Source organism: Pteropus vampyrus, unplaced genomic scaffold (genome assembly GCF_000151845.1).
Source record: "Pteropus vampyrus isolate Shadow unplaced genomic scaffold, Pvam_2.0 Scaffold44, whole genome shotgun sequence".
NCBI classification, from domain to species: Eukaryota; Metazoa; Chordata; class Mammalia; order Chiroptera; family Pteropodidae; genus Pteropus; species Pteropus vampyrus.
The window spans coordinates 4,602,030-4,627,985 of record NW_011888825.1 but is presented as its reverse complement, the minus strand read 5'-3'; the positions used below and the strand labels follow the sequence as shown (position 1 = coordinate 4,627,985).

The 25,956-nt window shown below is 39.0% G+C and overlaps 1 protein-coding gene across 2 annotated transcripts in view; it reads right to left on the bottom strand.

Moving 5' to 3' along the window:
• Nucleotides 1-6,283: 6,283 nt before the first annotated feature.
• MYOCD (myocardin) overlaps nucleotides 6,284-25,956 on the bottom strand; it is an 83,393-nt gene continuing 63,720 nt past the window's right edge. The window contains exons 8-14 of one of the 2 annotated variants that reach the window (XM_011358970.1): nucleotides 21,776-22,029; nucleotides 19,985-20,138; nucleotides 15,203-16,141; nucleotides 12,656-12,799; nucleotides 11,511-11,639; nucleotides 9,417-9,474; nucleotides 6,284-7,186 (exon numbers count right to left, since the gene is read on the bottom strand). In XM_011358970.1, the coding sequence (XP_011357272.1) occupies nucleotides 6,615-7,186; nucleotides 9,417-9,474; nucleotides 11,511-11,639; nucleotides 12,656-12,799; nucleotides 15,203-16,141; nucleotides 19,985-20,138; nucleotides 21,776-22,029 (2,250 nt within the window). In that variant the 3' untranslated portion in view covers nucleotides 6,284-6,614. The remainder of the gene's footprint in view (nucleotides 7,187-9,416; nucleotides 9,475-11,510; nucleotides 11,640-12,655; nucleotides 12,800-15,202; nucleotides 16,142-19,984; nucleotides 20,139-21,775; nucleotides 22,030-25,956) is intronic. The other variant, XM_011358971.2, reaches the window with a different exon arrangement.

The window sequence follows — 25,956 nt, the reverse complement described above, 5'->3', positions numbered from 1 at the left end:
TTCCCATATCTCTACCATCAACTCCCCATACCACCTTTCTATAATCTCAAGCCATCATAAACTTCTTACATCCTCCTAAACATATTAAATTTTCATTTATCTCCAGGTCTTTGCACAGGCTGTTCCCTCTGCTATAATGCTCTTTCCCTCAGCCTTTGCCTGGCTAACTCCTATGTCATTCATATCTTGACTTATTGGTCTCTTCTAGAGAGTTCTTCTTGACTATCCTCCCTACTCATAATTTTATTAACTGCCCTTCCTATAGCACATTGTATGTACTTATTCCTACAATCAGACTATGTTGTAATTTTTTATTTACTTGTTTGTCTCCTTCACTAGATGACAAACTTGAAAGCAGGGTTTGTATAGTAGAAATCTACTTATGTTTATGTCTTTTCAACATCCATGCCCCCTTTTTTTTTTTTGGTAATGGCACCCCGATTCTCCCTTAGAAAAATCTGTCCTTCTCTACTGTCAGTCCATGAGATTCAAATGATCCTGTTCTCTGGCTCAGGGCAGAACAGAAGAGTCAGGCCCTGTAAATAAATTTGTACCTCATTTTCATGGCAACAGGGATGATCATGACTGTCCCCAACTACTGAGAGTCCACTACGAGATTTCTAAGGACTCTCAGAAATGACAAACTCTGCTTTTGCTGAAATTGCTGATCTGGCAGGATGCACACCTGGGGCTGCTGGCAATCTGTGACCTTCTTGCTTTTACATGGGGAGGGTTCGCCATAAAATAAGACGAAAACAGAGCCATGTCATGGAACAAGATCAATTCGAGTTTAAAGCAGGGCTTGTGACCCCCATTCTAGGGCTCTTTTTACAATATCTCAGTTCCTCCATGTGGTTTATATAATCATGGATGAGAAAATGACAGGAATATATTTAGGAGAAAAAAGTAGAAAAAACTGGGCCCATACATATTGGGCCCATAGTGAGCCTATACATATCTTATGGGTCATCTTGAAGCCCAATTCAATGTTATTCATTTTGCTTAGTTGCTAAACTGATGAAAACATTGGGTTAGCTAAGTTGTGTGTGTGCATGTATTTTAATAGACAGATATGTAGCTTCAGAGTCTGTTTTATTTTTTTTTCACAAAAGGAACTATATGACCAGTGGTAAGGGCAGGTAAGATGTGCAGTGTTGAAGATCAGAGGCTTTGGAGATGAGCAAAGTTTGATACAGGCTCTGCCATTTTTTAGGTGTGTAACATTAAACAAGTTACTTTGCTTCTCTGAATCTCAGTTTCTTCACATGTGCAATAGAGATAATAATAGTACCATCTCATGGCACCATTTCGAGGATAAAATGAAATGAAACATTTCAAGGGCATGGCACAGTGCTTGGTATGTTATATAGTCAATAAAAAAGTTTACATCTCTTTTTAAAATAAACATTTTATTTAAAAATATATATATATTATAAAAGAACACATGCCAATTTTGGTATTTTAGCCATTGCTTCTTTTCTCTTCCTGGTAACCCACATTTTCTTTCTGGTTATGTATAGTTAAGCAAAAGAGACCAACATGAAAACAACACCACACAGGGTCCCCGCCAAGAACATATGCTTGGTCTTTTCTTTACAAAGCATCTCGTGTTTCAGCAAGAGAGGGTTCCAAGCACCCAGCAAGGCATTGCCCTCTTTTCTCACTACAGGTGCATTGGAGAGGAACTATAGAGAGCAGTGTGGGTTCCCTTCCTTTGGAAAACATTAGAATAGCAAGCAGGATCTCCATTGTTATACTCTTTTTTCCCATAAACACCCAGGAGCCATTAAACCATTTATAGGAAACTTATGTTACCAGCAGGTGGTTAAAATGAGCACAAGAGACGCTCAGGAGTTTGTTTGTATTAATCCATAAGGGAAATGGCCAAATCCTAGAATCAGAAAGGAACTTACTCATATGTTATTGAACACAATAAATCCTATTACGATTCCTCTGGCAGATTATAGTAAAACTCTTCTCAGATCTCTTCCTGTCTTAAAATCATTTTTTCATGCATAGTCTCAATCTTGCTAGGGTCCTCTGCAAATGTAGATTCTCAAATCAAACCCAGCATCTAAACACAACCTGAGCAGCTCTCAGAACCATAAGACCATTTTGTTCCAGGACCTGAACTCTGAGTGTCTATTAATATCATCTGTTTAATAAAGCATTAGTAATTTCAGCATCTGAACCATGTGCTGGTTTATACTAGACTTATAGGAAAACAAGATCTCAGGCTCTTTTCACTACAAGTTCTCCCATATCTGATAGCTAACAGGGCGCTAGCATTTGTAAGCTTCCCACTGTGAGGAATGCAGCAAGAGCTCAAGGAGGAGGCCAAGCTGCCTTCACACTCTGCAGCTTTTCTGCTAAAGATTGAAGGCTCACTTTGGACACCCCTTCCCTCCAGTAAGTGTCCTTTTTGTCTAGAGTTGTTATAAATATTGAGGATAGGAGGTGGGGAAAAATGTTTCCCTCTCCCTTCCCTGATTTTCAAGGGGGTTCTGTATCTGGAAATGAAAACAAACCCTAAAACTTTCATAAATGTTTTAAGTGGTATGAGATATTGAAAGATCTCCAAGCAATATACTGCTGCTGTTTGATCACGAATAAAGAGACAGGAAAAGAATGTTAGTGTGGGTGATAGCTTTTAACTAAAAGGGACCCCTTCACTCTTTCTTCTGGAAAAATGGAGACTCCTTTTTAATCACAGCTAAAGAGTTTTTGGTTTGAGGACTGGGATATTTCCAGTGTTCTTGCTTATAGGAACTACAATTCCTCCAGTTACTTGAAATCTGAACTATCTGTACTGAGTCAACTTCATATTAGATATCTGAGAATTTGTGTCATTTGTACATATTAGACATCAAGTAATTATCCAATGGATGGGTAAATTTGATGCAGGAGTTTTTAGCCAGACCAGGATCTGTCTTCTAGGAGAGCTGATAGAGTTTAAATAATTTTTGAAAAATACTGTCTCAAATGCTTGGGATAGTTGTTATTGATTCATTTTTTTTCAGATTGAAAATAAATGTTTCGAATGGCAAAGGCCTTCAGTTGCCAGACCCTTGACTATTCAGGTGAAGACTCTCTTGGTTTCCTCATTTACTGGTATAATCGTTACATTAAAAGTGGCTTCTCATCTAAAAATTTATGATTCACTTTTCATCATGCGATGTCTTAGCTGAACTGAGAGTTCATAGATCGGGAAATTAGGACCTTTTTTCTTCCCTCCCTTCCTGCCTTTTTTTCCTTCTTTCCTTCTTTCCTTCCTTGCCTTCCTTCCTTCTTGCCTTTCTTCTGCTCTCTTTTCCTTTTACCTTCCCTTTCTTTCCAACAGAATGTGTGTTATATCAATAACATTGTTAGGAGCAGGGTTACTACTAATGAATACCGGTTTAATGGGAGTATTTGCACAAATGAATTTTGTGTACAAATGACTCTGTTGGATAAGTATGAACCTAGGGGACTGCAGTAGCATTCAAAATGGCTGTAATATCTTCAGGTCTGCTTCATCATGGGATTTCCAGGAGTATTAAGAATACCACATGTGGTCATTTTCAGGCTCTAAGAGCACTAAGAAACATGAATGTGGCCATCTTTATAAGTCTCTGTACATCTTTTAGTCAAACCCAATTTGTTACCAGAATAGAGGACATAGCTAAGAGTTTAAAAGAACTTAAAGTAAAATCCCCAATAGGAGACAGGTGAATTAACATGGATTATCTGATCCATGGGGAGAAGCCAACTTCATCCATTTTCTCCCGATTATTCCCAGTTTTATCCCACAAATCTCACATCTGAGCTATGAAGAGACGGAGTAAATATGTTGTGTGGAGACTCTGGGAGGAGGTTGAGACCAGTAATCTAGGGGTATGATCCGTAAGTGTGTTGATTTGTAGTAGCAAATAGGATCTGCATTTTGTCAACTGTTAGGTGTGTATATCAGTACCAGGTAATATCCTAAAAAGATCCCAATGAAAATGCAGGAACTTACAAGGTACAGAGGCTTCCTAACCAAGTTTCGTTTTTCAGATAGAAATAAACAAAGGAAAAAATAACTAACTTAGACCAGAGTCTCAGAGTAGGGACACTATGAGTTTGTTTTCCAAAGGAAATAAGTAGGGGGGGGGGGTGAAAATAACAAACAAATTATACAATGTGACACATGAAAAATGTACTGACCAGCAAGCTTTGTCAAGATCCAAATAGAACTTCAACATCTGAGGAATAAACAAATGTGAGGAATGTGTTAATAAGGGTTTCTTCCCCATAGCTTCATTTTAAAGAAAAGACTGGTAACTTTTCCTGCTAGGTTTTTGGTTTTGATGACTGACATAAAAGCAAAATGAAAAATTTACCATGTGGATCTTTTAAAGCACAGTGCAGATCAAGGAATGTAAAACAATATTTATGTTTCTTTTATGTTCTTCTATGAGAGACTGTATTACCATTTCCAGCTACTAATAGTGAAGCTGTTCTGTCTTTTCACATCCATATTCATTGTCAAGATGAGCTTGTTCATGGTAAGCAAGTGGCTGTGAGTCATCAGGCTGGAGCCATTAGTCATACACAGAGAGGCAACGTGTAGTCTGGTTGATTAATCAGAAACTCGTAGTGAGAAAGGCCAAGTATCATTTCACAGCAGATTGAGGCTTAAAGGTTTTTGGTATAGAGCTCTGTAACACTGCTTTTCAAGATATACACACATACACATATGTGTATGTATATATACATATGTATGTATATATGTGTACAGATATACACATACATATACATATGTATATATCTACGAGCATATGCATGTGCGTATATATATTCCCCATTCTCAATAAGATCTGGCAGCTTTTAGAGTAGCAATCACCAAAAACACTCTGTTCACACAAGTTTACAAGTTAACAATGGAATGACTTCTAAACCCTTGGTTTATCAAAAAAAGAACTTCTAAAATCACAACATTTTTGGTTATTTTCTCCACAAGTGCACAGTGAACAATGTTTTTTACAAAAGAAGAAAACAGTGCCTTAGTGATTTAAATTAAAAAAAAAAAAAAACAGCGATAGCTACTTTCTACAGCATGCAACACTATAAAAATGGTGAGCTGGAGCCACAATGAGCCTTAGAGAGACTGTCCTGACATCTGGTTTTTCAACTCCCAGCAAAAGCACGAGAGGTAATGAGGAATGCACATTAGACCATTGCCTTTTTTCCTTCTATCATTTTCAATTTGCAGTTGTGTTTTCTTGAAGAGGCCCATACCTAAAATACTCCCTTCTTGTAAATTTTATATTTATCTTTACAATATTATAATTTCCAATTTCCCCAGAGCAACCCAAATCAATGATTGCTGTAAATGAAATAAGGGTAGAATAAGCTTTGTGACTGATGGGCCCAGTCACCAGTGTCTTCCTAAGGACATTCTTTCAACTTCCTTTTGCAGCAAATTATGCATATGAAGAATGAGTTCTACAGGAGAACTTGGAATTTTAGCTTTTTAAAATATGGCTTTGTTAGGAGTATGTCAGCTTGTTAGATCTGAAAAGTCTTCTCCCAATGTTGGGGCAGAAAAAGAAAGATCTTCAAAAGTGGAGCAAGATAGGATTGGTATCTTGAAAGAAAAGCAGAGAGTGGAAGAAAGATAAAGCGAGGTGCCCCACATACCCCCAAAAAGAAGTTGGACCTCCATAAATAGTCCTGTTATAGTAACCCATGGTATTTATTTCCATGATATGTGAAACAGTGTTTTCTAGTTCTGTCTGAATTATCCCTGATACGGCTTCCTGAGGCTAGAAGATCATTCCGACCTGTTTAGGTGGTCTTCACTAGTCTTTGGAACTAGAGGGGATTGTGTCAGAGAAACTTCCATGTCAGGAAGTTCTCACCTGTTTCACAATGCTTATCACCATAAAGACAGTGGGAGCGATTTGGCTAATGGTTGAAAAAGAAGGAAGTTCTGGGCGGGCTTCTCTGGACCAAATGTGGTCAGTTTTTAATGAGTGACCACACAGAGTCATGGGCACAGGATTGGAAACCACTCCAATGGGGCAGCTTTCTGGCCAAGGGACAGCGAATTGATTTTGCTTGCCTGGGAATGGATTCTTTTTGTCCCTCTATTCTGCCTCAGAACTCCTTAAGTGAAACTGGGCCTGATTTGTATTTCGAAAGATAGGTAATAGAGAGATGAGAATCAGCCTCCATCACAGATATGCCTTTTCTTTCCATAGTACGTCTAATAAATTCATGAGTAAAGCTTACAAGGTGAGATCATGCCCCAACGATGCCTGAAAAAAGTTACGGGCTAAAAAAAATATTAGTGTTTGAAAAGGCAGTAAAATAATTTTTTTTTTTTTTTGGCATTCTGGCACATTTTAAAATGCATTGCTGAAGTCAATAACAGTCATTGAATGTTGGTAAATATTACATTTTATATATGTAAAAGAGACTCTTATTTTTTCTTCTTGATTGAAACAGAAGTCTCCACTGTTTCTTTTTAATTTCCCCCTTCTCCTTTTCCTCCTTCTCCTCTTCCTTTTAGATAGTACAAGTATTGATGGTTGTGTGCTTTCCCCATGGAATTCCTATAAGTCTTCCTTAGCACTTTTGCATCAAGCCTTCTACCACTGCTGTAAGTGAAGGTCCACGGGGGAATTCAAATTGAGATCTGTGACATCCAGGAAATCAATGTTGAAGATGCTGGGGCCACTCGTGGTAAGGGAACTGAAGCTTGGTGTGGAACTTGGTGGAGTGAGATCCAGCCACTCCATGGTTTCCCACGGAGATTCAGTGAAGCTTAGCTGCAGCCCATTACTGTCCACAGAAGAAGGTGAAAACTGCGTGTGCATTGGGGAGAGGGGACCTGGCAAGATCTCATGTGCATTGAAGAGGTCTTCTGCAGCCTTCCCGGAGAATCCATCCATTATACCATCGAAAGAAGGCTCCTCACTCCCAATTCTTAGAAGGGCAACATCGCTCACCTTACCTAAGGGGCTCTGGGAATTTAATAAGACTTCAAGGTGCTCGTCGCTGTCTGTGCCATAGTGATCGAAGAAGAGCTGTCCTCCTGCAGATGCTTGCTCATAGGAAGCTGAGGGTTTGGGGAGGGCAGCAGTAGGGCTTCGGGAAGACCCGGGCATCTTTGGGACTTTTTGAAGACATGAATGATCCTCTCTGGCATCAGCTGGCATTTCTGTTGGTAAAACACAATTGGCATTGTTAAGTCACTTCAAATAGAGCATGCCACACAATATGAATCTTTGAAATGAATGAGTTAAACATAAGATACAGGAGATGGCTATGCTTCTCTGGTCATTGCTCATCACCCTGTCTCATCCCTAGGCTGTACTATATATCCCCAATTCTTCTTCCCTCTGGTCTCTCTTCAAATCCTTTTTTTTTTTTTCCTGGAAATTCCACTCTGTGATTATCAAACTCTCAAAGCAGGTTCCTTTACCTACTCCTTCACTGACACCTGGCTGTCCCCTGAGGATACTGCATCCTCTGTTATAGCCTCAGTGGGGGCTCATTTATTTCAGCCAGAAGAGGAGTCTTCCTGGGTGCTATCTTGCTGCCACTTTCTGATTGTTACCCTACACTTTCTTATAACTCCTCAGTGTTTTTGAGGGTCATTCTGCTTTCCCTGCCACTCTACGCTCCCTCTTCAGCCTCCTGGTCACCCCGTCTCATCCACTGAAAACTAATTCCCAGTTCATTGCCTTTTTCCCATTTCAAGTCTTGTCATTCTATGCAATTTCGGCATCCTCAGAAGAGACCCATTGTACAGCTAGCCTCTCAGTTCCTTGACATCCCCATCACCCTCCAGTGATTCCTTCCATTCTTACTCTGTTGGACACACTCTCAACCTTGTCATCTTCAAATACTGCATCCCTCTGAAAGCTCAGTTTTAACCAAAATTTCCCACTCTTAGATGATCCCTTCCCATTCCTCCAGCTCACCTGATGAGAACAATTTCTCAGCTACTTGGAGTAGCTTCAATCTATTCACTCTACTGTCTTGTCACCGTCCATCGGCCCCTTCTGGTTTTTATTTCTTTCTTTGTCCAGCCTATATTCTTTGGTCCACCATTAGAATTACTCTATTATAAATATCCTCAACATCCTTCCTCTTTTCTCCTTTCACCATTCTCCTCTGGCAAAACACCACACCTGGATGAATCTTATTGTTTTCTCTGAGCCTGCCCTGGATCAGCTGGATGTTGTAAGAGAAAAATTTTGGAATGAAGCTGACTGATTTCACTTTAAATTCATGATGTCAAGCCTACAGTGGACATTTAATACCACCTAGCAATCCTACTGTTTCTCCAGAAAACCCAGTTTATTCATGACTGATTCATAAATTTTCTTCTTTCCTTGAATCACCTGGGCTTCCCTCCTGTATTATGTTTTTAATAAGTATGTGACCTTGCCACATACTTATTAAAAACATAAGGGCGTCTGATACGAACCTTCTCGTCTTTTTATCATAAAATTTATAAAGATAAGATTTTGTCTCTTTTTCTTCTTTCCTCTTGTTCCAGTGGAGGAATTGTCTGCTCACTTGCTTGTTGCTCATCTCCTTTACCAGGTACACTCATGTTCATAGCAGTATTATTTACAAAAGCCAAAATGTAGAAGCAGCCCAAGTATCAATTAACAGATGAATGAATAAACAAAATGTGGTATAGACTGCACTCCACGAAGGCGGGGAATGCTCCAGCACAGCACTGAGCCTGCTGCCTGGACACTCCTTCTCTGAAACTAAATGCTGTTATTTAAGGGCTTACATCTTACGTGTTCTTTTTTTTTTTCTTTCTGTCTACATGTTCACTTTACATGATTTTATTCATCTGTGTGGTTTCAAATTCTAGGCACATACTATTTAATTTTAAAAAATAAATAAATATATGACTTAAAAGGAGGCAAAAAGAAAATGTTGATCAAAAAGAAAATGTTGATCATTTTTATTGCTAGCTTGAATGACATTTAATCATGTATGAACCATCCAGTGGGAGATTACTAATTGAATTTCATTTTGAGTAAGTAGCACAAAATTTGCTTTATCTGCTTTATTCTTCTTATAATTAAGAAGATAGGTACATTGGGATTAGAACAGTAGAGAGAAATAGCATAGCAAGAGGACACAGCTATAGAAACAGGGACTGAGTTGAAACATGAAAACTGTTAAAATGATTGGTGAAAATGTTTCCAGGACAAAGGGACCAAAGTAGTGAGATATTACCCACAAATGCCTTCCTTTATCTGCTCCAAACGTGAACAAGAACTCAGATGAAGTGACCACTCTCCCCAAAGATTTTTTGGTCCCATTTACAGTTAACATCTGACCTTAGTCCTAAGGGTTTCCTCTCTAGAGTACATGCACTTACAGAGTATCCTGTTGGGCAAGACACAAGACAGACTTACCTCCACTTTCAATGAGGACATCCAGGAGTTCGTCCATCTGCTGACTCCGAGTCATTTGCTATTGTAAATTAACCAAAGGAGGACAGAGAAGTTAGAAGGTAGCTACTTCTTGGGTGAGAAATTATTAGAAGCAGCATCACAGATTTTTGAACTAGGTTTGGTTAGTTGTTTTTATTTAATTGTGGTAAAGTAGACATAACATAAAATTTACCATCTTAACCATTTTAGAAAGTACAACCATTCACATTGTTGTGCAACTATTACCACCATCCAGAACTTTTTTCATCTTGCTTTTGCAAGATGAAAAAAGTTCTGGATGGTGGTAATACTCTGTCCCCATTAAGTAACAACTCACTATTCCTTTGTCCTCCCAGTCCCTGGCAACCACCATTCTACTTTCTGCCCCAATGAATTTAACTACATTAGATACGTTGCATAAGTGGATTCCTATTAGTATTTTTCCTTTGATGACTGGCTTATTTCACTTAGCATAATGTCTTCTAGCTTCATCCATGTCATAGTATATGTCAGAATCTCCTTCCTTGTTAAGGCTGAATAGCATTCATGTCTATACCACATGAATGCTATGTGGTATAAATGACATACGAATGTCATTTATGTGGTATAAATGACATATGTTATGTGGTATAAATGACACATGAATGTATGTCTATACCACATTTTGTTTATTCATTCATCCATTGATGGATACTTGGGCTGCTTCTACATTTTGGCTTTTGTAAATAATACTGCTATGAACAAGAGTGTAACTGGCTAAAGGTTTTTGGCCCTTCTTCTCACTTTGAAGTCACTTGGATCTGTCCCGTTTGGGTGCTGTGAATGTAGTCCAAGAATGTGACTCATATTTCCCTAGTTCCTCAATATAATAGTTTGTGGAACCTATCTACACTGGTAGGGAAAGCACTCCTCCCCTCTGGCTCATCTGAGTTAAGTAGAGTCTTATTTATGGAAGTCCACTTTTCTTGGCCATTTTCTTTCCTTTTGAAATTGTGAAGTTTCAATTGATCTTTATAGTTACCAGGAAAAATGGAGGCACAAAGACATATTTTGATCTCACTCTTCTGAGAGCCCAGTCCTAGTAAACAGCATCAATAATCAATACAGATGGGAACACTGCTCAAAGAATGAGTCATCGCCAGTCCAGGAGGCATTAGATGCCTACAGAGTCTGGCGGGTAATGTAAATGAGCCAAATATATAACAAGAGAGAGGGGAAGAGTGTAGAACATATGCTGTGGTTCAAGGAGGCAGTGGATACTTTGTTTCAGGTGAATGTTGTTTGGCAGAAATGTGGCTTCAGTGTTGCCAGATCTCCTAATTTTCCAGAAATGAGAAAGCCTACTTTTTGTATAAAATCTCCTAATATTAAAAATATTCTCTAAGCCAAGTGTTACCTAACTGTAGGCTGATTTTGATCTGTGGGAAACCGGTATGCGGTAACTGATGTAGATCATCTTTTCTGGGTTGAGCACATATGAAGGGTTACCTGATCTTATCCAAACTCGGTCATTTGGAATATAAGATCATTAATTGCTTTTCTTCTTTAATTTTTCTTTTTAAATTTTTCAAACATAAATGAAAGTAGAAGATACAACAAACCTCCATTATTATCCAGCTCAAGAACCATCAATATTTTGCCAGAAACATTGATTTCTGAAGCAAGGAAAAACCTTAAAAAGTGTTCATATATTTGAGTACCTATCTTGTACCTGGACAATGTGGTAAGTGCTGCATTATCTAGAATCATTACAAAGTAGATATCAGCCCTATTTCATATAAGAGAAGTTGAGCACTTGCCCAGCCTTAATGGCAATGGCAGCCGGATGGTGGCCAACCTGACACTAAGTCCAAGCATCTGGGTGTCCAGACTTATCTCTTCTTTCTATTGGTCTCCCACAACTTCTATACACATGCAACACCTTTCTACAATTAGCATCTGGATACTTTGCCCATTCTGGTGGAAAGGCACAAGATGCACTCAATACCTGACTCTACATGCATGAAGTTGAATCCTATAAAGTTCCAGTTTTGCTAGTCTATTCTTCCATAAAGAACAAATTATGCATTTAGTTACCTGCTTTACTGCATCTTCATAGGATGGAGGCTGTGTTATCTCTGAAACTGCTGAAGTTGACTTAGAAAAAGTTGGGGATGGAATTGAAAACTTTGGCCCTGCCTTATCAGAAGAGTGTAAACCAGCCATCTGTGTCAGTAAAATGCAGAAAAGACAATCAATTCAAGGGTGAGAAATGGTACTGCTCTGTTTTAGAAATTACAGGCTAAATTTTGGAAAAATTGATGCAAGGGGAAAAAAAGCTAGGGCTTAGAAAACAAATCCAATATATTAATAAAGTACATATCACTACAGAATTATTGCTGGAGGCCTCTTAAGATGGGAACCTCACAGATTCATGTCTCCTCCAAGGTACACCTTCTTCCGTTAGCAGAAAGCAAGATGAGAAAAAGAAATAAAGTAAAAGATTCCAGTCCAGTACAAAGAAGTCCATCAACCCAGGTATTTCCAGAGTAATTTATCCCTTATGCTACTTTATTCTAACTGTATTTGCAGAGAGTTGGAGGCACTGCTGAGAGATCTCTTCAAGAACCGGCCTTGAGTATTGTGAATGTGTTCTGTGGAGTGCCTGGGCCATTTCAAGATCTCTGTCCCCAAAGGACGCCCTGACCTGACTTGTGTTGTGTCATGGCCCTGTTATGTTTGGGCGCCCTGACCTGACTTGAGGTGTGTCATGGCCCTGTTATGTTTGCTCTTTCTTATCACCTCTTTACTGTTCCTTGAAACTCCCATATCCCTGATTCTTCCACCTGCTGATATGTGTGATTTCTTCCTTTTTCTGCAGAGTTATTGCATTATGACCCCCACCTCTCTGGATCCCTCCAGTCCTTTCCAAAGATCCATGTACTTCCCTCTTTCTCCAGCATTGTTTTTCCACGCTTCCCTATTCTGGTCTTCAATTTCACTGAAACCTGTTTCTTCACCATGTAATTTAATAAACATAGCATGACCATTTTAGTCATCTTGATTTGGGGATGACTCCTCTTAAACATCTGTACATTCATTTCAGGCCTTTTCAAGGCACTCGTTTCTATCTAAAATGTTGTTTATTTCTTCCTGCGAACCTTATCATAGGAGGACAGGGATCACAGAAGAGAGAAGAGGCAAAGTCAACTCTACGTTTAAGCCTTTTTACAAGTGCCTACCTTTTGCTGTGCACTTGGGCTTTTGGGACAAGAGTTGCCCCCAGCACCATGACTGCTTTCTGCCTGGGATCCAGAAAAGGGAGGGTGGAGGCTGGAAGTCTGGGGAGAGAAGCTTGGAGGATGGCCCTCGTGTGCCCCTGAGTTCTGTAGAAAGAAAGAAGCCACACATGACTACCAGTGGCATACTTGAGAGCAACTTATGTTGAGACTACTTGTCCTGGTATCTTATCTTTTCAAACCTTCTTAAATTCTATTACCAAAGTTTCAAATCTGGCTTTGTATGTATCACCTATTGCCCCCAAATGTTCAGTGGCTCCCACACATCCACAGAATAGGGTCTCCGCTTCTGCCCAGGATAAGTGATCAAGACTTTCCACAGACAACTACTGTTTTCCTTTGCAAGCTTAAATTCTACTAATCCCTCTATGAGCTTCCTTCTGCATACCCTGTACACCTACCTCCCTATCCTTTTTCACATGGAATGCCCTTTTCCTGACTCTCCTTTTTTAACTCTACACTTCTTCTGAAGTTCAACCCCTTCTCCAAACCTTTCAAGACTCTTCTAGCCCTTCATGATCAATCTGCCTCCCTTGTCCCCACCACAATGCTTTGTGCAGCAGTTAATGTCATAAGCACAGATTGGTAATGTTATCCTATATTGCTCTTTATCTTTTTATCATGTAATCATTCATGTTTTTAAAGAGTGCTTTGTAAACCATAAATCACTGTACAAATATTAGTTATCCTTGAGGGTATCGATGTCATTAGAACTGAATGTTGTAAGGTCCAGAGCTATGTTTCAAGAGCTAGTTTTACCTTTGTTGCCTAGGACATTATGCATTCAATAAATCTCATCAATGATAATGCATTTAAGTCTCAACTCCTCCCAAAGTGCCCACTCAGGGGTGGGCACCATTCATTTGAATGCGTTGTTCGGGTAGATTTGTAAAAATGTATTCTCATTACCTATGGCCACACCTCATATTACCAGGACAGAGAATATTCAGTGTGAAAAGGGCACGTACTTTAGAATCAGATAATCTAGAGTTCGTGTGACCCTGGGGATCCAGCTTAACTTTCCTAAGCCTCATTTTCCTCAGTGGCAAATAAAGAGTAATGAATCGAAGCTCAAAAGATTGTTGTGACAATTAACAAGATTACTCATATACATGCTTCTTAATACTTGGCGCATGGCAGGAATGCAATTAATATGAGTTTTCTTCCTATTCCTTTTCTAATAATATAGATCTCAGAATCTTTTAATAATGTAATTGTCTTTCTCATATAGACTTAAATAGATGTTCCTAATAATTCTTTGACTTCGCAGACAAAGTAAAGACTTTGATAATTACCTTGGTCTAGTCTTCAAACTAGTTACTCTTCTGAGCCATTTCCTACAATTCTCCTCTCATTCTGCTCTAGCCACACTGGTTTTCTATCTGATGCTTGAACATTCCACGCATGCTCCCACTTCAGGGCCCTTGCATTTTCTATTCTTTCTTTGCCTAAAATGCCCTCACCCCCAATATTCACAAAGCTTTCTCTTTTACCTCTTTCAAAACTTTACTAAAATGTCCCTGGTCCTTTTACTTATTTTTTCTTTAATGTCAGTTTATTTATTATTTTTTTCATACTATATGTACATAATTTTTTTTAACATATTATTTTTTTATTTTCCTCCTCCCCCATCCCTTCTAGTTACCACTAGTCCATTGTCCATGTCCATGAGTCTCTGTTTGTTTGTCTTGTTCATTTGTTGCTTTTAGGTTTATATACCACATATAAGTGATATCATGTGATTTTCAACCTTTCCTGGCCCCCTTACTTAATTTAAGGCTGCAAACTTCCAAACTCTTTACCTTCTTTCTCTGCTTTCTCTCCATAAGATATATCATTTTCTAATACGTTATATATTTTATCTAGTTTTTTAATTTACTGTTTTCTCATGAAAATAGAGATATTTATTTGGCTAGTTCAGCACTAGTCCCAGAGACTTGTAAAGGGCCTGACACACAATAGGTGCTTAGTAAATATTTGCACTCTGTAGACCATAACACGAAGAGACAAGTAAGGTCTAGTAACTTCCCCTTTGGCTCTCTTGATGAATTGGTTTGGCATCTGGTAAAGCTTGATACTAAGGAATCCTGAAAATAGGGCTTGCAATCTACAGCCCTGTGGCCAAATCTGGCCCACTGCCTGTTTTTGTAAACAGAGTTTTATTAGATCACAGCCACGTGCATTTATTTATAAGTCGTCTATGGCTGTTTTCATGATACAGGGTAGAGTTGAGTAGTTGTGACAGAGACCACAATGTCCGCAAAACCAAATATATTTACTATTGAGCTCTTTGTAGAATAGGTGTGCCTACCCCTGTCTCAGAGAAGTGAGCTGGCCTACTGTGAAGGACTGTGGGTCTTGGTGTTTCCTGTTGGACTTTTAGTAAACCCTACCCATGGAAAGTTCCAACATCAGCTCTTCAGCAGTGCAAATCCACATCCCACCTCCAGGAAAAAGGGTATACTGGGCATAGGGCAAAGGAGTTCTTACCTGCGTGGTACACACCTGGCTGCCAACAGGTGAAGAGACCCTGTGCCCTTCTCCTTGAGCGCCTGAAGATGAAGGTAGGAAGTAATGGTTGTTTGGTGATGGGGGCAAACTGATATGCTGTGGGCTTTTCACAGCCCCAAGTGGCGAATGCTGAGGGGAGCACTGCGGGCTGAGAAATGTGGAAGAAAGTACGTTGGTTTGACCTGAGGACTCCATACAGTGAGTGCTCCCACGGGGCAGGAGTTGAGCAGCTTCACAGGCCTGCAGTTGGCCATCTGAGTTGCTGCTTTGTCTTTTCACAGATATTTGTTGGGATGCATAAGGACAGCTGGAGACAGCATCTTCCTGCTTGATGGGGGCAGCCAAGAAAGGCAGGGGCTTCTTCTCAGCACAGTTATTTCTTTTCTGCTTCTGCAGCTGCATCCGCAGCTCCTCAACGTGCCTTTGTTCTTGCTGGAGTTTCCAGGTGAGCTCGTTGATCACCTTCTGCTTCTCCACCAGCATCTTGTCCTTCTCGGAGTCCAGCCCATCCAGCTCGGAAGGAATGGAGCCCCCATTCAGACTGCTCATGAGGCTCTCCTCGGGGCAGACATGAACAGGGGATGGGTGCAGGCCAAAAGAGGGGGATGTGTCATTGAAGGTGTCAGGCAGGGACCCTGCCATTGACAGGTCGGAGGAGGCGGGTGAGATTGGGGGACTGGAGCTGGTGCTACCGAAGTGGTAGAAGCCATTGGATAAGGCACTGGTAGAAGGGGAGGACTGGTAATTGGGCAGCGCATTGGTGGGCGTAACAGGAAAAGTGACAGTTGTTATATCACCGAAGTTAGGCACAGGGTTCCCAGAACTGTCCTGGAAGGGCCGAAGCCTGTCCATGAGGGCCGTCTTGGTGCCTGACACTGGCAAGCCCCGTATTCGAAGCTGTTGTCTTAATTCAGAAACCTAAAGAAACCAGGGCCTAGTTAGTGTGCTGTTTAATGACAATCTTTTAAAAAGTGTATTTATTATTATATTATTTAACATCACAAGTGAAATTTTATAATGTCTTCTCTTTTTAATATTTCTTTCCAATTTCTTCCCCTGAACCCAACGTAAATCAGTTTTGTACAATTTTAATTCTTTAGAAACTTTTCATGGTTGCACAATTATAAAAATACCCTAGAAATGTAGAGCTCAAATGAACCATAGAAGGTACCTAGTCTACTGGCCTCTAACTCCCTTCCCCGTGCCTCCTAGGTGAGTGCTTTCCCCACATGTTCTTTTTGTGGGTGGTCCTCAAACCTAAGCAGGCACCATAACCCCTGACCATGGGTTACAGCATAGACAGCTGGGCCCCAGCTGGGAATTTTTGATTCAGTGGGTCTGGGGTGGGGACCGAGAATGTGCATTCTTGACAAGTTCCCAAGTGATGCTGATACTTCTGGTCTTGGACCGGTTATTGAAAACCACAGTTCTATATTAACATTTATGTCCTAAATTTAACAGCTGGCTGGATAATAGGTCGTATATTGAGAAATAATATGTGTGGAGATAAGACCATTGATTCAAATGCTAGCCCTGCCTCTTACTAGCTCAGTGATCACTCTGTGCCTCAGTTTCTCTTGTGTAAAATGGAGATAATCATACATCATATACCTTACACATTAAAATAGCTGAGGATTAAAATAGTGAGGATTAAAATAGCTTAAAATTTGTAAAGTACTTGGAATAGTGTGTCATAGCTGGTTAGTGTAGTATAAAGATTTGTTATTATTGTTGACATGCATGTAGTTATTTCATCCTGCATTTTTATAATCATAAATTTTATACATCAGATATCTAAAAATATAAAAACTAAATAAATAATTGTGTATATAAATAATGGACTACTTTAGATCTATTAAAACTGATGCTAAAAATATTTGTTGATATAGAATAATAAATAGTTATTTATATTATTACATTTTAGAAATTTGAATTGCTTGATTTTGTTTTTCTAAGAATTATAAAAATATAAATATACCTGTATATATATTTAAATCTATGCTTGCAGATGAAAATTTCTGGATAAATATGTGATAAAATGTTAACATGGTTCTCTTTATCTATATTTTCTGAATATTCCACATAAGCATACTACTTTTATAATTAAAACGGGAAGTATATGAAGTACTTAAATGTCAATAATGCCATAAAACAGCTAGAAAAATCTATAGAAAAATATTCTTCCAATATTCTGTAAGGAAAGATCCTTTGAGCATAAAAGCATAGAAACTAATCATAAAAATATTGACAACAAAAATTGAAAACACCTGTAAGTCACTAAAAAGAAAATGCAAATGCAAATAAGAATCTCAGAAAAAAATAATTGTAGGAAAAATAATAAAGTATTAGTATGTTCAATATATAAAGAATGTTTAACAACTCAAAGAAAAAATTTGACACCCACCATGAAAACTGGTAACGGACATCATCCAATTCTTCACAAACAAGATAAAAAAATTTTTTTTAGTGGCCAATAATGTATGTGTATCAATCCAAGATATGCATACACAACATGTACGTATTTTTGTATTCATCAAATTGACAAAGAAATTTATAATAACTCTTCATGTTATTAGCAGAAAAAATAAATAAATGAAAATGTAAAAAAAACAAAACTCTTTAATACTTTAATACCTTGCTATTCCAGGTGTGGTCCTTGGACCAGCAGCACTGACAGCATCTTGGAAGCTTGTTAGAAACAGAATCTCAGCCCCATCCCCCGACCTACTGAATCAGAAGCTGCATTGTACCAAGAGTCCCAGGTGATTCAGTGTGCATATTCATGTTTAAGAAGTGATGCTTTAACGTACTGCTTCTAGGACTAGATTGGCACAAATGTTCAGGACAGAAATTTGGCAATATATATCAAGAACTTCTAAAAATATTAATATGTTTTGGTTCAAGAATTCCATTCCTATGTACTTAGTCTGAGGAGATAATCAGAAAAATTAATAAATGTATGTACAAATTCTATTTTTAATAGCAAAAATTTGGAAGCAAGTTAAATGTCCAACAGAGGACTGTTAACTAGGTGGTGAAATGATATGCTGTTATTAAAAATAAAAAAATATTGAATATTAAGAGTTATAAAAAATGGTCATGATCTATTAAACAAAAGAGCATGCCAGAAATTTATGCTCACGTAATTATTTTAAAATGATTATTTTAAATAAAATATGTCCATATGCATTTCAAGTCTAGAAATATAACCTGTAATGCTATCTGAGAGTCAATTGTCCTTTAAGATACTCTTTACTTTTCTATACACTTATATTTCAATAATAAATATTACTTTATACTCAGCTAAAACCTACTTCAAAAGGACTGCAACAATTTATACTACCACAAGCAATAAATATGCTATCTTCCCCCATCCCCAGTCTTGCTAGCATTGTTTCATTATTTTTTTTTAAATTTGCTGGTTTAAAAAAGTGCAAAATGGAAACTCATTATTGTTTTAATTTTGAATTACTTAAAATTAATGAGTTCTACATTTATTTTTAGAATCTATTCTGGCACTGAATAATTTAAAGTACATTATTAAATAATGCAACTCATATTCTAAAATGAATACTTGTGGAGTTCAGTTTACCTTAAATTTCAGAATATTATGCTATATGGACTTACTGGGGACAAAGTTTTGTATACACTTCTTTCCTATACTCATTGGTGTTTTAATTGTTGACAACTTTTAAAACTATTTATTATGGAAAATTTTGAACATACACAAAAGTAAATAGAAAAGTATGATGAATCCCATATATCATCAACCAGCATTGAAGGGAGCAGGTATGTTCACACATTAGAGAAGTTCAAGGCGCGGCTTTCATTTTTTTCAGTTCTTTTGTAAGTGCTGGGTGAGTACATATGCCAGTCTTGAGGTTCGCTTTGGAACACACTAGGATCAACTCAAAGCTCAGCGTCATTTCAGTGAGCTGAGGTCCATGTGGTCTTTGATCCAGAGTAAATTGCTAGCACATATATATCATGTAACAAGTTGCTGCTGCATTTCAGGAAAGACATTCTCAGATTTGAAGATTTCATAGACTAGTACATCATTTTAAATGGTATAATTGACATAAAGTTACCAATATTCTATCTTGTTAAATAAAGACTAATAGCCTTATTTAATAAGATCTCTATTTAATAAAAACAAACAAACAAAACTCTACCAGAAACACTCAACTTCCATCTACTATCATTATCATTTCCTAATAGAAAGGATCTTTTATCATTCAAAACATTGGGAGGAAATAAATTCTTTGAATAAAGAACAGTCAGATATGTTGAACATATGTGAGATTTATGAAAAACCATTTACATGGTTTTTGTTTTTCTCATTTCATCAGAGACTGATAAAAGTTCATCATGGAATTGACCACTGGTTTAGAGCATTCTGGAAGCGCATATCAATCTCACAGCTACTCTCTGTACTAAGCTCTACTATGTACATATGATTCTCTTTAATTCTCATAATAGCTAATCTATGCAAATGAGGAATCTAAGATGCAGAAAAATTAATAAATTAGCCCAAGTTTGCATAGCCAGTGAAAGAGCTGAGTTGGGAGCTACAGTCTTCTGCTCCATTGGATATTCAACTGCAGCAGTTAATATTCTGTCACCTACTTGAGTCTCTCCCATGCTCATCTTGTTCCTACTGTTCTACATAAGAAATCAGTTGGTGAAAATGTTGTTAAAAATGTACTGATGAATTTGTTAAAAAGAAAGGAAAAGAAAAGAAGATCACGCCAAATCCTGTACCTTCAGATCATCTAGGTTTGATGGAAGTAGACCTGGTTTGAGAGAAGAGATACCAGTTTGTCCAGAAAAACTGTTTTTGACAGGAGACAAAGGGGTATTGCTCAGTGGTGTAGAAGAAGAGTTTGGATTTCTGATCATCTGTTCATTTGGTTCTCTGAAAAAAGAACAAAAAAGAAACACTTAAAATATGGTCAACTATATATGGGGGGTTGATATAGTGATTTATAGTAAGAAATATATATATGCTCTTCATCCTGGTTTCTGACTCGCAGCTCCTAAAACCCTTGGAATTTCCTAAATAATGAGAGTGACAAAGGTGTCTTTTGTTATGAAATGACTTGCGGACTCCATCTAATGAGGGATGCTGGTTGCCAGGAGAACCAATCATGTGATTAGAGGGTTGAAACTTTTGGTCCCACTGTCTTCTAGCCCTTTGACCTCCAGGGAGGGGAGAAAGATTGGAGATTGAGTTCACCAATTGCCTCTGTTTTAATTAATCATTCCTCTGTAATGAAGTTTCCATAGACATCCAAAAGGACAGAGATCAGAAAGTTACTGGGTTGCTGAACACTTGGAGATGTGGGGAGAGTAGTACCTGGAGAATGTATGGGAGCTGCATTCTTTTTCACTGTAACTTGCTCTATGCATTTCCTCCATGTGGCTGTTCCTGAGATATATCCTTTTATAATAAACCAGTAATCTGGTAAGTAAAATGTTTCTCTGAGTTATGTGAGCCACTCTAGTAAATTAATCAGACTCAAGGAGGAGGTTGTGGGAAACTTTGATCTACTTTGATTGACCAGAAGCCCAGGTGACAACATCTGGACTTGTACTTGGCAACTTAAGGGGCCAGGGATGGCTGTCTTGTGGGACTGAGCCCTTCCACTGTGGAATCTGATGCTATTTCCAGGTAACTAGTGTCAGAATTGAGTTGAATTGTTGGACCAGCTAATGTTGATAATTGTTTGGTGATGTGAGGAAAACCTCTGCCACACACCGGAATTGGGTGACCAGAACCTACAGGGGTTGACTTGTATTTAGACCAGATCACAAGTTAATTGTCTACAAGGATCAGGTGAGTAATAAGTCAGCAGAAGAGGCAGGGTGAGGAAAACAACAAAAGGCTAGATAGAAAGTGGCAAGTGACACTCGAGCTGAGTTTGGGGGAGATAGGAGGGAGTAGTGGAGCCTTTGGAATACAGGCATATCCATCCATTATTTAGCAGATGTGCTGTCCTGTGGAGGCAGGAGCACGCCTGATGAAGCTTCACTGTATGCAGCACCCAGCACAACTGCCAGCACCATCCGAAACTGAACAGAAACAGGTAAGGGAACCCGCATCCCAACTTTATCGTTGAAGAGATTGATCATTGAAAAGGTGGCCTGATGATGAGGTCACCACACACTGGGCCTCAGGAATCATCTTTGGGGATGTCACTCAGTCACTCAGCTCTGTTGCTTCCTATTATATAAGCACTGAGCCAATTCAAAAAACATAACCTGTGTTGGAGTTGTTCACAATTCCAATATACATTCTTAGATGGTTTCTCCTGTCTGTTCCATAATTCAGCCTGAAATTGCTAATACTTTCTCATTTCCCAAAGAGGCCTCTTATCAGGGGCATTGATTTACTTGCTTCCTCCAGCCTTATGTTCCTAAAAAAGTGTGCATGGTTTCTAAACAGAAACCATGGGACTCGCTAGGTCCCAAAGTGTGGGCAAGTGTGCCTCAGACAGAGAAGTCATCCCCAGCCTGTGCTCACAGCCACCCCCTTGGGCAATCCTGACTTACTTGAGCTGAGCTTGGTGAATGCCAGGGTAGCTGAACCGGTGCTGTTGCTGCTGCTGCTGTTGGCTGAGGATCTGGAGCTGCAGGAACAGCTGCTGCTGCTGTAGCAGCCGGGCGTAGGCTGAGTCCATGGGTGGGGGAGACTTCTCTGCCTTCTGGTCTGGAGGAATGTACTGGTGATATTTGAGTTTCTTCACCTTCGGCTTGGGGTCCTTGGGCTTTTTGTGGCGGTTCTTACTGTCACTCAAGGACTTGGACTGCAAAAAGGATGAAGAAATGCATGTGCTTTAGGCGATGGATGGGAATGACTTGGAGTTATGGGTGTATTGAAAGGAGTTTTTGTCTGATGGATGTTCTCGAATCTTGGAAATTTGATACGGCAAAGTCATGATGTGCAAAGAGATCCTGGGACATTAAGATATCTAATGAAGAAATCTATTTTGAGTATATCACACTGAAAGACATTCCTTAATATAGGAAATCTTGAATCTTAGAAGTGGCTCCAGGAGTATTTCCTTCCCAGAATAGAGTGAGGTTTAAGCCTGTGTTTCAGTGAGAGAAGTTTCCTCAATCCAAACCAACCAATGGCCTAATAAAGGATGCATTCTGATCTTGGGATAGATTCATAAGAAAGTTCTTTCATATGTATACGTGTAATCACCTTTAGTTAAGCACTTAGTAAATTGACTTAGTAATGACATAAACTGAGATGAAATTAAGCTTGCCTTTAAAAATTCAGAATGTGAAGTTTTGTTGCTTCAGGCTGAAAAGCATAAGACAGACTATCTCTCCCACCACCATTCCCAAATACTGATATAAATTCTGGAAGTGACCTCCTCTAAACTAATGCTACTTTACTTACTATGGGAAGGGATAGCCACACACTGGAACCCCTCCAGAAGTTATGCATTGCAGAGCATCATTTGGACACACTGGAAAAAGTTAAGGACACAGGCTAGGAATTTAAGAGAAATTTCTGAACTTGATACGATTATTTTACCACATCTTAGTTTCCTCACCTGAAAGCTGGGGAAAATATTCTACACTTTCTATCTCAATGAGCAATGTAAGGATGTGAAAAGATAATATTGAAATAATAACAGGTCTCAGAGGACCGTGTGATTATATCTATAACCTGCTCCTTAAATCAAAAGGTGCCCATATATTAGAAAGCAATAGGTCCATACTATAATCAGTTGAAGAAATATAAAATTTCAAACCTTTACTTGTTCCATAAGGTTGAAATGAAAAACATGGGTGTCATGACAGAAGATTCTTGAGGACTGGGGGAAAAGTTGGAGAGAAAGTGTGATACCAGCAGTGTCCAGGAGAGGGGGCTCCTGAATAGCTGGCAGGCTTGTTCCGACTGGGCAGCTTCCCCATTTTAACCACAAAATACGCCATCTGAAATGTGACTTATCCAAAAGAGCCAACAACTTGCTTTTCTCTGACTCAGCACATCCCACCACCGAAGCCTCATTTGTGTTTTCCCAAGGAGGTTTCTTCTTGGAGACTAGTGAATAATGAGTACAAGTATTCCCATGTGCTCGGTGGTTCTGTTTCTCCCTGCTGTTTAATTGATCAGCATTCTAGTTAATTATATCAGTCGTCTGCACTTGGGAGAATTTCGGTGGGGCGCCTGCAGTCAGCTCTGCCCTGCTTTGCTCCAGCTCAGCTTCTATCCCCACCCCATCCTAGGACTTGCCTTGTCTGGGGGAGCTGCAGCCCTAGCAGTTAGGTCAGGGGCTAGGGAATTTTCTCTCCATGTTGCCTTCTTAGCACAGGGACTCTGAGCATTCCAGAAATGCTAAAATCTAACTATCTGGACGGTGAGGGCAAAGGTTATTGAGACCATAGAGCTCTGAATCCATGAAACTATATAGTTTCATACTTTTTATTGGAACCAGAGGATACTAAGATTGTGGCTTTGTATTTTTATGTTGCTGCTTTTTTTTTTTTTGGTTGTTGATTTGTTTTGTTTTCTATCTAGAACTTCATGGCCAATAGAAGGGGAGAAATCTCGTCTTTCTAAAGCAGAGGTGGATCTAAATCCAGTGGTTTGAGACCCAGGCATAAATTGCGTAAAGAAGGTTAGTGTGATGCAGGAAATGGCTGGAGAGTGCATGACTTCCTAAAGGCTTTCTGATTCCAGCCTGCGCACACACACTGGGACTGCCACACAACACATCACCCCAGCAGCCCCAAATCAATTAGCGTCTTCTGCCCTGCAAGATAAGGTCCAAACTCTAGTCTGCTAGAGAAGACAGTTCACCAAACCAATGAAACTGCCCCTCTACAACAACTTACTCCTCCTGCCTCTTTTCCTTGCAATTTTCAGCTGTCTGCAATCCCCTCTTCTATTTGCTAGCTTACTCTTGCTCATCCTTTGAGTCCAGCTCAAACCCTAGCTCACCTCGGAAGCTTGTTCTAACTCAGAATGATGTCTCTTATCTGTGGGTCTCATATTCTCATATGGCATTTTGAGGCGGCCTGATAATGGTCACACCACTGAATACCCTGCTGATGGGGCGAGGGAGACTGAAATCTGGCTCCCATTCTGTTTCCTAGGCTACTGGTTCTGAGTGGGCTGTGGCTGTCTGGGACAGGGGAACCTCTTTTGCATTGCAAAATACAAGTAACAGGTAATCACCATAGCAACCATTTTAAAGTACATGATTCAGTGGCATTTGGTACACTCGCGATATTGTGCAAGTGTCATCACTATCTAGTTCCAGAACATTTTCATCATCCCAAAAGGAAACCTCATGCCCATTAAGCAGTCACTCCCTGTTCTTGCCTTCCTGTAGTCCCCAGAAACCACAAACCTGATTTCTGTCTCCATGGATTTGGCTATTCAAGATATTTCATAGAAATGGCATCATACCATATATGGCCTTTTGTGTGTGACTTCTTTCACTTGGCATAATATTTTCAAGGTTCATTCATGTTGCAACATTTATCAGTGCTTCATTCTTTTTTATGGCTGAATGATATTCCCTTGTATGGATATGCCACATGTTTATCCATTCTTCAGTTGATGGACATTTGGGTTAGTTACAACTTTTGACTATTGCGAATAGTGTTGCTCCGAGTATTCATGTACGAATTTCGTTTGAACGCCTGCTTTCAACTCTTTGGGGCATATTCCTAGGAGTGGAATTACTGGATCATATAGTAGTTCGATGTTTAATTTATTGAGGAACCACCACTGTTTCTCAAAGTGGATGCACCATTTTACATCCCTATGAGCAATGTATGAACATTCCAACCCCCACATCCTCATCAGCACTTGCTATTTTCCATTTTTTTAAAATTACAGCCATTCTAGTGGGTGTGAACTGGTATTTGATTATGGTTTTGAGCTACATTTTCCCTGATGACTAATGTCATTTGAGCACCTTTTCATGTGCTTGTTGAGATTTTCTTTATCCTTGGAGAAATGTTTTATTCAGATCCTTTGGGGCACTTTTTTATTACTTGCTCAAAACACTGTATGGGATGCTGGTGGCTGTGATATCCAATTAGACTACAGGCTCCTTGAGGGCAGGAATCATATTTTACTCAACTTCTTATTCAACCTTCAGGGAACCTGCTTTGAAAATACCTTTTTCTTACATACGATTTTACGATTTTCACAGTATTCTTGTGCATTCCCTCACTGGCCTCTTATGAAACTTAATAAAGTCAGTAAGGCAGATGTGTTTTTCCCCACCTCATTTGCCTCTTTCTTTGAGAAGCCATCTTGTATCCTCTTATTTTAGAGATGACGAACATTTAACAACTGAGAATTCACAGGCATTGACCAGTCAGAAGGGATAGTGTCTCTTAAACAACCAGTACTGCTGAATCAATCCTGCCTATCACTGAAATTGACCTGTACTTCTCTAGGCAACTATCACATTCTCTTCGTGTAGTGAGGCTGGAGGCTTTGCTAATTTGAATTATAAAAATTTAAGTACTTTGGCAAAAATATTAATAAATTTTATCATTGTACACAACATTAGAAATTATGTGAATCATCTCCTTGCACCTGCAAAGAACAAACTTCCTCAATTGTCATATTATTTCAAAGCTGTTGATCTGAATGAATTGTAAGCTAGATTTAAGCCAGTGCAGTTTGGTGGGGGAATTTTATTGGGCCACTAAAATACCTACCATCCATTTTAAACATGAAAATCACTTTC